The following is a 14,847-nucleotide window of genomic DNA, read 5'->3' as shown; positions in this document are numbered from 1 at the left end:
TGGCATTCTTCCATGAGATAATGTGTAAAAACACCAAGCCTTTCTGAGCAGCTTCCCAACACAGAGGCTACCATGCAAGATAGTATAATGGTGCTGCTTCCTGAAAACATTGTCGACCCCAACTCTCAGCAGCTTCTCCAAGTTTCAGGTGAGGATTTTTACCAGCACTCTCTCCAGTTGCCAAGGTTTGCATGCCGCTCCCAGATTGTCTGTCTGCATAAACAGATAGCCAAACCCGTGCCTTGCAGATAAACATGAGTTGAAGCCAATGCTTCATTGACCTTTTGGACTAACAATGTTATCTTTCTCCTTTCTCCCTGCAGTGGCTGTGAATGCAGGATGTAATCTGGAGGTTTCTTATGGGATAAAGAATAATGTTTTCATGCACATAACTGAAGCATTTGCCAAGAGCAATGTTTCTTTGGAAGTAAGTGGCCCATCCCACTGTGGTGGAAGAAAGGAGGCTCACTGAAAGTGCCACGGGATAGGGCATGAGTGACCACCCAGTTCCAAAGCAGACATGTCAGGATGTGAAATTGTCTCTTTTCCAAATGGGTGAAGAAGGATAAGAAACTCAAGGGTCTTCCAAATGTTGCTGAACTACAACTTTCAGCATTTTTCACAATTAATTACACTAAATGGGATTGCTGGGAGTTGTAGTTCAGCAACAAGGGCAGGACTCTAAGGAACATCTCCTTGAAGAAGAAGGGCTAAGAATTTCTCTTGTTTCACAAGTGAGGTTCCACAATGATGGGTTCATATTACAAAGTAGGGAAGTTCTGATTCAATGTTAGGGAAAAAAATGAGCTGTTTGCGTGTCATGGAAAGTGTTGGACTCATCTTCACTGGAACTTTATAAGCAGAGGTTAGGTAGGCATTTTGATGGTGAGTTGCAGAGTGTAGAGGACTGGGTGATCTTTGCTATTTCCCTGCAACTCCAGGATTTGGGGTTGTTATGTCCTGTCAGCCTTCCCAGGTAGACCAGACAAGAAACATGACCAGATGAGCTAATTCTACTTTATTGTAAGGCTACATTAACAGAATCTTGCAAGTGTGAAAGTACAAATCTCCCACTGTCTCTTTTACAGCCTGAGGAGTTAGGGAGGTTCCTTTCTGAGTTTCTTTCTCCGCCCGTTATGCAGCTGCGGGTTATGCCCTCTCTTATCCGATCGTTCCCTAGGCAGCATTTCTTCGTGCCCCCCCATCTCCAGGGCCACTCCCACATTCCATTCCATTTCCTACCAGTGTTCACAGAACATGCTTAACCTTACATCCTGGATTATCAAAACACAACTGCTAGGTAGTCATTACTTGAAGTGCCCGAGCAAATAAACAGTGTTGGCCTGCATCCATACTAAGGCAGTGGTTGGAATTACACAACCTTCTTGAACTACAGACTACGCACTTCAATCTAGCACAGTGTTACTCAACCTTAGCAACTTTAAGATATGTGAACTTCAACTCTCAGAATTCCCCACCCATCTGAAAGTCGCCAAGGTTGAAAAACACTGACCTAAACATATGATTGATTTGATTATGATAAAAAGCTAAAAGCTTCGTGAAGGATAGAAGGATGGTAGGTTCTGTATGTGGGGCAGACTTTCATTTAGTAGTTAGAAGTGGATCTTGGGGGAAAATGAACATAGGAAAAAAAGTGAAAGAAATTGGAGTGAAAAGAAAAAGTATGTTTCTGGGCGAAGAGAAAGTACAAGTCCCTAAGGAAAAGTATTAGAAGATAACTTAGTCTCCCAACAGAATGAAGGGAAAGTGGAATTAAGAAAAGAAAATGTGGAGGCTGCTTGCGAGAAGCAGGGAGAAGAGTGCCACCAAAATGTGTGATGGCGATTTGGTGGAATGGCATAGATAAGATGAAAAGGCAGTGGATGAGATGAAAAGGAATGCTTGTGTTAATGTTTGAGTTTGCTGAGTGCAGGTATGAATGCAAGTGTACTTTTAATTCAGATGATGCCATGTTGTTGGCTAAGAACAGGAATGATTTGCAGTGAATGTTAGATAGATTGTATGATGCAGTGGAGAATATCAAAAGTGATGCACGATAGGAAAAATGGAGCGAATGATTGCAAGTTACACATCAATGGCAAAAAAAAAAAAAAACAAAGCAGGTAAATGAACTTGTGTACCTTGATGGGGTTATGAAAGATAAGAAAATGCATGGGGACATTTTAAGATACGTAAATGCTGGTAGAAAAGTAGTTCCTCTACTTAAGCCTCTGTTTCTGCCTACTTCCTGCAGCTGATCCGGGACCGTGTCCGCCCACTTTTCCGCACCCGTATGCGCCTGGGAGAATTTGACCCACCAACCATGAACCCCTATAACGCACTGGGACCTAAGGATATACAGTCAGAAGCCCACCGCAGTCTGGCCCTCAAAGCTGCCCTCCAGAGCTTCGTTTTGCTGAAGAACCAGAACGGAATGCTGCCTTTTAAGGCAGAATACGTATTGCGCAAGACCATTGCGGTAAGCGTTCAGCGAGGGGCACTCGGAAAGTCAGCTTGCTCCTGTCAGGCTTACGATAACAACGGGCATTCTCTCCTGGGACCTATTAATGGGGAGGTTGGGACATCTGGGAACATGAATGAGCAGAAAGTTGCCCAGATTCTCCCATTTGACCTCTGGGGATTTCACAATAGATCATTTGGCTCCTAAATCTCAAAATATGCAAGAACTAAAAAAAATCTGAAATTAGTGGAAAGATAAAGACTCCCTCAAATCCAGGTCAACTTCTGAGGTCTACATGGACACCTTCATGCAGTTCTCTTCAACTTTCAAGCAAGCTCTGAGATCTCCCGGTGTGGTATCCCATCTCAGTACTAAACCGATCCAACCCAATTTGGCCCTTCAAGGTCAGCCAAGGTCGGCTGGGTGCCATCACCTGCAGAAGCTCTCTTAAATTGGGCTGCTGAAGAAGAATCTTGGCAGGGAGAACCAGGAATAGAGATTGGCATGAAAAGATTTGTGGCCTCACTTCTGGGGTTCAACTGACTGAGCCCCTGTGGTGCTTCTGGGATGCTTTGTTAAAGTCTGGGTTTCTAATAATAAAAAAATAAGGTTGGTGATACAGCCCTAAGGGAAATAGGTGTTTGTGTGCGCGCATGTGCACGCACATGTGTGTGTATGAAGATCAAGATTGAGATAGATATGGGGGATATTTAAAAAATAAACTAAAACTCTGAAAAATGAAACAAAAACAGTGCAACAGTGGTGGTGAAGACAATGATAGATACTATGTGTGCATGTGTGAGTGTGTATGTGTATATATACATATACATATATAGATGTATGTCAGTGATGATACTATATAAACCCGTGTATATGATTCTATACGTATTAGTAATAAACAATCATTTTATTAAGTTTCAAGAACATTACAATTAACATTTCTTTTTAAAAGTTTAGGAGTCTGTATTATACATAAACTAAACAGCAGTATAACTGTGTACTATTATATAAGACCCTGCCCAGTTCAGAAAAGAAACCTCACCTCTGGGGTCACTAAAGCCGAACGGTGAAAAGGGGATAAAAGTGAACTAAAGCTTAAAAAATAAATTAAAACAATGCAACAGTGTTAATACCATCAAATGGGGGTGAGGGGGAGAAGAACTATTCATTTATTTAGAAGATTTATATGGCTGCCCGACTATGCAGTTGTGATTCTGGATGGCTTCTGTATGGTTAAAAATATAAAAATGGGTGAGCCGCCCAGAGTCACCTGTTGGGGGAGATGGGTGGCATACAAATTAAATAAATAAATAAATAAATACGTACATACATACATACCAGGAAGCAAACACACGAGCACCCAATATGGAATAACCAACCCAACACCACAGATTCCCATTGAAATAATTTCATTTCAGGACAGGCTCATCTAAAGCTTGGGAGAAAAGCAGGTTTTCAAGGTCCTGCTGAGGGCAAACAGGGTCGGGACCATCCAAGTCTTGGGGATGCTGTTCCAAAGGGTGGGTGCTATGACACAGGAGTCCTGCTTTCTAAGTCCCTCTAGGTGACATTGTTTGGAGGGACCTGGAGCAGGGTCACCCTGCTGGGGAGGAGCAGAGTCCATGAGAAACAATGGCCCTGTGCCACTAGGTGATAACCAACATAGGTAATACTGATTTAAAAAAACCCTAAAACATAAACACAGTGCTGCTGTTTTTAGTTTGCTTGTTGAATTCACTAATAAAATGGGAAAAAATCAATCAGTCAGTCCCAGAAACCTTGACGGCCACTAATCTCATCTTCTTCTGAGAGACACCATCTCCTCTACTTTCCCTTATTCTTCCTGGCAGGTGGTCGGGCCCTTTGCAGACAACGCTGATCTTCTCTTTGGGGACTATGCTCCAGTCTCAGAACCTCAATACATTTATACACCCAGGTAGGACCAACAATTCTCTCTGCCCCCAAGCACGTTTTTGCGTGACCGCTCTGGTGAGATTGGAGCTGGTGGTGTTAGATCTGAACTCTGATCTCGCTTTCCCCTCAGTTTTTCTACAGTTGGTGTGAATGATGTATGACTGGGGGTTTATGGTGAGGTGGGTGTGCAGCGTGAGCAAAGTTCTGTCTTGCACAGGGGTAAGATTGGGGGAATTTTTTCTTTAGTTTGTATGGCTGGTGGAGACATTTCCCTCTGTTCTTTGAACTGCACTAAGGCAATTTTAAGGATTTTGCTGGTTTTCCCCCCCTACTTCAGAAAGAGAAGAAACCATGCCCCTATAATTTTTGGGTAATCTGGTTGCTGCAGAAATAGAGTTGGGTGTACATGCAATTTTGGGAAGATGTGATGATTTTCTTGATCTACAGAGGGAAATTTTTTGCTGATTGTGGGAAAGGTCAGGAAGAAACAAGAAATTCTGCTTGTAATTATCTAGGTCAGTGTTTCTCAACCTCAGCAGCATTAAGGTGGACTTCATCTCCCAGAATTCTGGGAGCTGAAGCCCACTTATGCTGGCTGGGGAATTCTGGGAGTTAAAGAACACACATCTTAAAGTTGTTGAGGTTGAGAAACACTGCTGTAGGTTGAGGACCATGTAGAAATGCTGAGCCAATGACAGCCTTTTAAAATACTGCAGTATCATATATGCTCCATTAACATATGGGAACATATTTGTGTTAATTGGATGCAATCACAGACTTTGGATTTCCTAGTTGGAAAAACCTGAGCAGGTCTGCTTGTTGTAACCCACTGTTAGCCATCCAAGGTGGACCAGACTAGGAAACCAAAGTTATGAGTTCTAATACTATAAGGTTTACTGTAAGGTTACAGCAACAGAATCTTGCAAGTCTGAATGCGCTTCCCCTGTCCCTCCCTTTATCTTCATGAGAACTGGGGAGGGTCTTGTCTGAGATGTTTACTCAGGTTACATTTTTGCCTCAGACTCAGATTTCTTTTATCTGACCATTATCTTGGTTGCCGCTCTTCCTCCTGTTCCTCAAGATTATTCCTTCTTCCCATTACGCTCACCTATGAGGCTAACTGCAGTTCAGCCACTATCTTGGGTACTCTGCTGGAGTCTTGGGACTCCAAATATGCCTAATATAGTGGGGCTTATGAAGGACCTGCCCAGGGTTGGTTGATCCATTTTCACAAGTCAAGGTTCTGAAGGTAAAGATGAGATCCTTCTGATGGTTCTGACTTTTACTTGAGAAGCTAGGAGCTGTTCTTGTCTCTGACTGGTACAGGAGGGGCTTGGCAACTATCTCGGCAAATGTTACCTATGGCCTTGGTTGTGAGCATCCGAGATGTGAGCAGTACCATCCCGACGATGTGAAAGCTGCAATAAAAGGAGCAGACATTGTGGTTGTGTGCCTTGGGACAGGTAAGACATATGACTAAAAAGGCAATGCAGGGCTCTGTCAGCCCTCCAAGGTAGTCCAGACAGGAACTGTAAGGTTAGAGTAACAGAACTTTGCAAGTCTGAAAGCGTTTCTCCCCTCCCTTGCCTTTACTTTCCAGACAACTAAGGAGGGTCCCTTCTGAGATGCTTCCTCCACCCCCAATCCTTCTGTGGGCAGAGATATCTCTTGTCTGACCCTTGTCTAGGCTGCAGCTCTTCCTCCTGTCTCCCAAAGTTCTTCTCATAAGCCATTTCAGTTTCCAGTGTGATGGATGCTTTGGGACTACGACTCCTGTGCCCTGCCATCGAATGAGCCACTGGCAAATTCTGTTAAGCCTTCTACTGTCTGTTGTAGATCTGTTATTTTTTCCTTGGAGAAGGCTGACACTTCTACATCAGCTTTCTCTAACCTGGTGCTTCCAGATGTGTAGGGTTGCAAATCCCTCATGGCTGGTGATGACAGGGTTATAGTCAGTTGCATCTGGAAGAAGACTGTGGTCTGTGTTTCCTACTGGGTCCAAAAGGGGATTCGAGACCTCGCTGTGAGGAGGACAGACTGCATGGTGAATTGCTAGCAGTCCTCAGTGTTGCCTTCGTAGTTCCAAAGAAGAGAGGGATGAACCTTTTTGGCATTGGAGCAATGGCAGATTTAAGGGGCGAAATTAGTTTCCTGATGTTTCCAGAGGCTGTAAAACCTCTATAAATGCTTGAAAGGCAATGGGGAGAGAAGCCAATGACAGCCAGGTCATTGATCCTTAACTTTCTTTAAGGGAGGGAAGGAATAAGACACTTAATCCACCCATTTCTAAAAAATGAGTTGGAAAATATTGACTATGCCCCACTCTGGGGGCCTCACAGCACACCACCACCCATGGTTCCCCAGCAGGGCACAGAGAGAAAGGGTGCCCCCTCTTACTAGAAAAGCTTCCCACCCATGGAGGTTGGGCAGCCCTGGATGGTGGGCGCAGCAAAAGGGTCTTTTTCACACACTCCCTGGTTCCTTCCACTCAGGAACTGAGCTGGAGAAAGAAGCCAATGACCGTAGCAACTTGTCTTTGCCCAGACATCAGATGGACCTTCTGCAGGATGCTGTGACCTGGGGTGAGTTTGTCTGTCCCTTTCCCCAGGGGAGGACTACAGGAAGCCTGGGGATGGCCTAGTGACATCACTGGAAGAGATGGGGCCAGCATTTTTGGCTCCTTGGGCCACATTTTATTTATTTTATTTTATTTATTAAATTTCTCACCCGCCCATCTCCCCCCAATGGGGGAACTCTGGGTGACTCACACTGAACATTAAAAACATAAATAGATATAAATACATAAAACATCAGTTTAAAAACATTTCTAAAAGGGGGGAAGGAGAGTCCGAAGAAAATGAAAAATCTGAGGCTGAAGACAGAAGGCCATAAACTATTTTATGATCTAGTTAAATTATTATTGCCCAACTGAGTGGTAGCACCTAGGGAACCTTGGCTGATCTTGACCAAATCAAATCTTTATTATGGTGAAAGACCAGCATAAGGAAGGTGGGGTACAGTCAATTAAAAAACATAGAAAATACATCACAGTCTAAAAAATAATTATTATTATTATTATTAAAAGCTAAAAGTTATAACACAACGTATATATCTAAAAGGAATCTAAAAGGAGGGGTAGGAGCATTAGATGGGGGTAGGAGAGCATAAAGTTTAGTATACGGAAGACTATATCTATTAAATTACAGAGTACTCTACTATGGCATACTAGAGTACTCTAGTAGGCTCATTAAATAAATTTTAATGATTTTAAATTTTTAAATTTAAATTTTAATTTAATTAATTTTTTTTAAAATTTTAATTCATTAAATAGGCTCTAGTTTATGGCACAGGTCACCATCTGATGAATTTTAAGTGTTGCTGCAAAGAACCTGGCAGCATTGTATGTTGAAGCAGGGTTGGTATCTGAAAGCAGCAGGGAGGTGTAGAATTGTCCTTTGCGCCCTGGGTATTTATGCAGTAATGGTGGGATGAGGCTAGTACAAATATCTCTGTAATTCAGGCACTGGAGAAGCACATATTCTGTTATTTCTGTGTGTCCAGAGTCACAGGGGTCTTGTCTCTCTGGGTAAGGAACCTTCCTGTATCGGCCTTCAAGGACAGCTGAGGGGAGGGCCTAACATGACTTGCAAGATTGATGTCGGTCTTGCAGGGTATACCAGATAGGAACCACATCCAGATGAAATATTTCTACTTTATTGTAAGGCTACATTGACAGGATCTTGCAAGTCTGAAAGTACAGTTCTCCCCCACTTCCATCTTCACAGCCCAAGAAACTAGGGAGAGTCCCTTCTGAGCCTCTTGCCCCACCCATTATGCAGCTGCAGGCTATGCCCTCTCTTATCTAACCATTGCCTAGGCAGCCTCTCTTCACCCCATCTCCCAAGGTCTTTCCCACATACCGTTACACAGCACTATAAACTTTTTTAATGTTGTTAACGTTGATAATAAAAAGAATGGTTGCTTTGGAAAACATAGTTGCATGATTCTTATTTTATATCTTCTTTGTTCAAAAAAGGCAGAACGTTGCATCATAATAATTGGGGGTTTGCTGCCAGATATTAGCTGCATGACCTTGGGAGCGGAGGGATTCCAGGGTTGGAAAGGCATCCTCAGGACTCTGGGTTGCTCACCTCTAAGTTACCTGTATTCAGAGGAAACTACCTGTTACTACCACTTGTGGATCTTTCTCATGAAAAGCATCTGGAACTCAATGGTGATGGGCAGTTCCCATGGTCAGCAGTCTTCGGATCTCCCTCTGCATGTTGGCTGGGGCTGAGGGGTGTAGTAGTCCAGCATATCTGGAGAACATCACCTTGGAAGGATGCTGGAGTAGCCTGCATTGACTGTAACTTGTCTACTAATGAGTTTGGGGGGGCTTTAATTTCAGCTGATGGCCGTCCTGTGGTTCTGCTCCTGTTCAACGCAGGCCCGCTGGATGTAAGCTGGGCCAAGGAAAAGGATGCTGTGGGGGCAATCGTAGCCTGTTTCTTCCCTGCTCAGGCCACAGGGCTGGCTGTTGCCAAGATGTTGGTGGGCGCTGAAGGGGCAAATCCTGCTGGCAGGCTTCCAGCTACGTGGCCAGCGGGGATGCACCAGGTATAGCTGGGGGTGGGAAATGGTACGTCTGTCCTGGCTGCAGCACGTGAAACTGAAGAAATAGCTGAAACTTCCCTCTCTTAAAAAAACAAACAATAGCATGATTTTTTTAAAAATGCAAGATTCTTGCCAGATCTCAGAAAGGTGTCCCTTATCCATCAGTTCCTCTGGGGGAATCCATATCCTTTTCTCCATTTCTGCCCACCTCGATGATATTCGGGAAATCCTTCAAATCTTGTTCTCCCAGGACTTGGAATAGCATGGTTGTGGAGGCCCCATGAGATAACTTCGTTTCTTATACTTGGTGGCCTTGCTCCTTCAGTTGGCTGAGATCTTTTTTATAAGTCCTGTTTTTCTTTTTTATTTGGAAGCTGCCCGGAGTGGTTGAGGAGTTGGGCAGCCTCAAAATTAGATAGATAGATAGATAGATAGGTAGATAGATAGATAGATAGATAGATAGATAGATAGATAGATAGATAGATAGATAGATAGATAGATAGATAGATATTCTGCATTGGTTAGGTCCCATCTGAAATATTGGGTCCAGTCCTGGGTATCATATTTAAAAACAATTCAGAGAAATTGGAACAAATGCAGAGAAGGACAATAAAGATAACCAGGACCTGGAAACTAAGTCCTATGAAGAAAAACGGTTGGTTAATCTTAAGAATTAACTAGATAACTTCAGCACCTTGAGTTGATCAAAGTGTATTAGATGACGACGATGATGATAGGATGAGCCAGAAAGAGAATTCAAAAGAACTTTTCAATTATCTGAAACATTACCAGGCAGAAGAAAGTCAAGTTTTACTATTTATTTTTTACTTGCTTACTCTGCCTACAACCTAGTAAAGAGTCCTACAACCAACAAGGTTCAAGCAATATTAAAAAAAAAATCTTCATAAGAGCAATAACAATCACATTCCAGACAGCAAAGACTAACCCACACAGAGGGAACACGATCAGCAATTTTGCGTGGCCACATGATCATGCTCAAAGGTCTTTGTTCCAAGAATCCCCAGCACAGCTACAAATGTGCTGGGCTTTTCCAAGATAGTCAAAGCTGAAACAGATCCCTTGACCACCTTGGCTGATCTCAAAAAGCTTAGCAGGCTCAGATGGGATTACTGCTTGAATGGGAGATCACCAGAGAATCTCAAGGTGGTAGACTAGACTGGGAACTCATACAACATCCTGAAAAAAGGCATTAAAAAAAACCACACACTTCTGTACTGTTGCCAGGGAAACTACATAGATGACTCTGTGAAGTTCTCCAAAGTTGGGTTTGACTTGAAGGAGACTTGACTTTTCTAAATATAGAGCAGAAACACATCATATAATGTTAAAGTCCGGTGTGCTATTCAGCAGCGTCCTTTCCCATAGCCAGATTCTGTTGCAATATTTCCTTTGAAGCACGTCACATTCTGCAAAGGCCGCTGGCAATTTTAATTAAAGGTTTATGCAGATTCAACCCATTGAATTAGTTTTTTGTTGGTCTCAACTGGGGGATTAACTACAGTCCATTAACTGCCCCTTGAATAGAAAGGATTGTTTTTAAAGTGTACAGCAAAATAATGCTGTTACACCATTTAAAATAAAAGCAAAGGAGAACAAATCAGTAATTAAACCTTAGCTACAGAAAGATAAACTGACACTGGGACAATTTAGAGAGCTCATTCAAGGGTGGTTAACAGATAAGACTGGGTGGGGACACTCCCTTGAGTGGCTCCTAGATCCTGCTTGCTGTAGCCCCAAATCTTTCCATCTTCTTCAGCTAGTCATGTCCTCAACTGCAGGTACCACCAATGGAGAACTACACAATGATTGGCAGGACGTACCGCTACTACGGGAAAGAGGCTCCGTTGTATCCCTTTGGCTACGGGCTCTCGTATACCACCTTCCAGTACAGTGATCTGGTAGTGAGTGCTGACCATGTGCCCATCTGTGGCAATCTTAGCATCTCCGTGGTGGTGGAGAACGTCGGGTCCAGAAATGGTGAAGAGGTGAGGAGTTCCGTTGCTTGCCTGCATGCAAAGACGGGTGAGGGGAGAGAGGTTGGGATAAAGAGCAATAGCTGGAGGTGTCTCTGTTGATGGATAAATTCCATGCAGTTGGCTTCCAACTCAACATCCTAAGGATATTTGTATGTATTTATAAGGCCCATTTATGGTGTATAGAGGTATTTAAGATACGAGTGAGTCTTACTGAAATTTCACAAGGGTTATGAATCCAAGGTGGCAGTTGATTTTCAGTCCCAGTTCTTGGTTCATGAAGAACAGCATTGAACAAAGAACTGAAAGCCAATTTTGGCTTTGCTGAAATAGATTTGTTAGGGATCAGGTTGCAGGGCCAGCAGAAACAGGATTAGATAAGCAAAATAAAGAATACTTGTCCAAATCCAGGTTAATTACATATCTCAACTCTCCTTTGAGCAATGGTTTTTGCTTGAAGCACAGAATATTCCCTATTTGATAGAGGACAGAAGTCAGGCAGGGATTAAAATGCAAGTAACTATTCTCTGGATCTTAGAAGCCATGAAGTTCCCTTGTTTCTACCACTGGCAGGGTTTGTAGAACCCCCCTGGTTTGCTAGAAAGAGGAGGAGAGGAAGAAATTGACCCCTTTGGTTCACTGTATACTTCCAAATAAGGTCATACACATGTTTGTCTCTAATCCTCAAGGAACCAAGGCAAAGAGAAAAATTATTAATAATTTTCAGATGGGTAGATGAAGGATTACAGGGGTCACTCACATAAATTCAGTGTCCTTGATTCTGGATAGATGGGTGGTATTGTTCATAAAAGATCTCTCCATGGGTGCTCCAAAAGTAGGAATATGTTTTGTATGTGCAAAGAATCTACTGGTGTCTTCTTCTTCTCTTGATGACGTCTAACATTTTTTCTCCTCTGCAGGTGGTGCAGCTCTACCTCCGCTGGGGACAGGCATCTGTGCCTATGCCCCGCTGGCAGCTAGTTGGCTTCCTCAGGTTGCCAATACCCCAAGGACAAGCTGCCAAGGTGACCTTCCCATTATCTTTCAGCCAGAGAGCCATATGGACTGGACAATGGTGGCTGGAGCCTGGCCCTTTCACCCTCTTTGTTGGCGGTCAGCAACCCTTCCAAGAAGTACGCCTTCCTTCAAATGTCCTCCAAGCCAACTTTGATGTCTTTGGGAATTCCTGTAGCACAAGCCAATGCTAGTCTCCCAAATAGGCCAGGATTGCTCAGGAAAACAGCCAAGTGGCTTGCTGAGTCAGAGTTTATCTGAAGGGAAGTTTTTCACTAAGTAAAAGCTTGTAATAGAGAAAGCCCGTGTGAGGTTTCTGAGAAGGTATGACTGTTTGTCTGAGTGCGTGTGTGTGGCAGTCTTGTTTTTACTAACCCCAATTTGCACTGATGATGGGTGAGGGAGGGGATGCCCTGGAAAGAAAAGATTGCCAGGAGAATAACAGATTGCTCACAGAATAGTAATAAATGCCATTTTCAAATGGTCTTGGTGCCTTTTCTGATTTTGGCTACCATTCAGGAAGATGCAGGTTTCGTGCAAAGCAAGGTGGTTGAAAGCCGATGTTGGTTTTGTGGCACCGTTGACATCTGGAGGGAAGAAGCCAAAGTGTTGGAGATGACTTTTTTCCTCCATGGGGGACATCATTTTGAAGTGGGACAAAGAGGTACTGACCTCTGAGAAGGTGTCGTAGCCCATTACAATCCCCAGGGCTGTTGGGGTGAAGCAGGACAGTTGAAATGGTGTAAAATGACTGATGTATTATATTAATATCCCATTTTCCTTCTAGAAACTCAGCAGGTGTCTGTGGGAAGGCACTGGGGGTGGGGACAAATGTCCCCACGTGTGCCACGACATCACCAAATTATGTGAATTATTTGCACATGATATCAAACATGTGACATCATGGCTTGGACCAGATGCCTGTGGTGGGGTTCCTCTTATTTTATCCTCAACCACAGCTTCTACACATAGGTTGAGTCTAGCTCAACTAAGTCACCCAGTGGCTGCACACATACAGCACACCCATGGTTAACTTAAATATAGTTTACTCAAGCCAGTTTTCTAGGGAAGAGGGATACACAACCCACTGAGTAGCCACGCAGAATGAGATTGTTCAATTAAAACAGGGCAACCTTGTGGTGGTTCAGCCTATTAGGCAAATGCAACCATGACTGAATGTAGGCTGAACCTGGGCCTTCCAAGGTTAGCACCTTAACAGCTCCCACCATAACGGTGGATGTTTGGGATGAAGTTACGCTCACATGTGTTGATCTCTCTGTCTTCACTAAAAATCAAGTCAAATTATTGGTTCTATCGAACCCTTCCTTCCCAGTCTGTTGGCTTCTTCATGGTTAGGAAATATCAGGTTGGTTTCCCAGCACATTTGGAAAGTGTCACCTTGGAGAACTGATCCAACCCCATACGACCTACTTTGGCTGAGATCAGTTCTCCAAGGACGGGGGCTTCCCACTATCTTCTTTGAAACTACAGATGCACCAATAAGTTAAGATCTCCCCTCAAAGACCATCATTCCAGAAATGCTGTATATTGGTATTGTTGCATTGATTATAATATCAAAGCACATGCTGATCCCTGTCTTGCCTCTGCTCTACTTCCAGAGCTCTCCTCTTGGGCAGTGGTATCCTTGCATTCATACTTTTATCCAGAAATTCTGGGGAAGACAGAAATTTATAGAGACTGCCCCCAATCAATTTCCTTCTGCTCTGAAGGATCCTTGCAGTGTGACTGTGTGGCCAGCAGGTGGAGCCTCGCTCCTCCATCCATCTTACCACTGCTAATAAGTTTAAATGGTGAATGATAAAGTAAGATCTCCTTTGAGTCAAGCTTGACTCCTTGTGACTCATCCGGGTTGTTTTCCTGGCAAGTGATTTGCCAGTGCCTCCATTCAGGAAGTTGTTTTGACAGCTTTGGGATTTCTTGATGGTCTTCCATCCAAGTGTTAACTAGGTCCAACCCTACTTAGCTTATAACAGTGGAGAGCTATTCTTTTTCCTGGAATACCAAGGTCCCAATCTGTATTATAAGGTGATCCATTGCCAGTGGTGGTAGCTGTTTGCTCAAGCATCCACTCCTCTGATTCACATTCAAATTCAGACCAAGGGTTAGCAGTTACTGATTTCAATAGAAGAGAATCTCTGTAGCTCAGGGTTGAACTGTGGGGACCTTGGTGCTCTCTGAGTTTGGTTGTTTCCTTGCAGACATTTCATTACCCAACTAGTTAGCATCATCAGTGCTAGTGAGTGAGGGGTTTGCTCCCTGTTTATATACAGTCCTGCCAGTGTTGGTGGGGGTGTGGTTTTCTCCTTGGTAGTTCCTTGATTAGGACATTGTTTTCTGCTTAGCAGAGATTAACACCAGACAAACCAGCAGAAAACCACACCCCCACCAAAGCTGGCAGGGCAAGCTATTATATGTAAACAGGGAGCAAACCTCACACTCAGTAGCACTGATGATGTTACCTAGTTGGGTCATGAAACGTCTGCAAGAAAACAACCAAGCTCAGGAAGCACCAAGGACTCCACAGTTACTGATTTCTTACCAACAAGCTGGTCAGTTGCTTCTTGTAGATAAATGTGATTGAGACACCATGACTTACCCTAAAGCAGTGAGTGTGAACCTGACTGAGACCTAAGTCCCACCAGATTTGGGATGGGGGGAGGTCTTTCCATGGGAAAGTTGCACCATGTGGAGCAAGGAGAAGTGGGCTCAGGAGAAAAGCTGCCCAAAGAACAACTTTGTTTTGCAGATAAGGATTGTGTTTTCTTGCTCATCTTTCCATGGTTCACTTTTTCATGTGTTGCTTTTGCGCAGCTCAGCAAAGAGTCTTTT

General features: G+C 43.5%; 1 protein-coding gene across 1 annotated transcript in view; it reads left to right on the top strand.

Annotated features, from left to right (window-relative positions):
- The window catches only part of LOC103053807 (uncharacterized), a 31,005-nt gene extending 18,523 nt beyond the window's left edge, over positions 1-12,482 (top strand). The window contains exons 8-15 of the mRNA XM_088140247.1: positions 324-427; positions 2,255-2,479; positions 4,312-4,397; positions 5,702-5,838; positions 6,868-6,957; positions 8,784-8,992; positions 10,789-10,995; positions 11,904-12,482. Coding sequence (XP_087996373.1) covers positions 324-427; positions 2,255-2,479; positions 4,312-4,397; positions 5,702-5,838; positions 6,868-6,957; positions 8,784-8,992; positions 10,789-10,995; positions 11,904-12,191 — 1,346 coding nt within the window. The 3' untranslated portion in view covers positions 12,192-12,482. The remainder of the gene's footprint in view (positions 1-323; positions 428-2,254; positions 2,480-4,311; positions 4,398-5,701; positions 5,839-6,867; positions 6,958-8,783; positions 8,993-10,788; positions 10,996-11,903) is intronic.
- Positions 12,483-14,847: the final 2,365 nt, after the last annotated feature.

The sequence above is a fragment of the Python bivittatus genome, unplaced genomic scaffold, assembly GCF_059951505.1.
Source record: "Python bivittatus isolate LINGU-HERP-01145 unplaced genomic scaffold, Pbiv_v1 ctg000260_np1212, whole genome shotgun sequence".
Taxonomy (NCBI): Eukaryota; Metazoa; Chordata; class Lepidosauria; order Squamata; family Pythonidae; genus Python; species Python bivittatus.
Note: the sequence above shows the minus strand (reverse complement) of the source record. Positions and strands in the feature narration are given on the sequence as shown.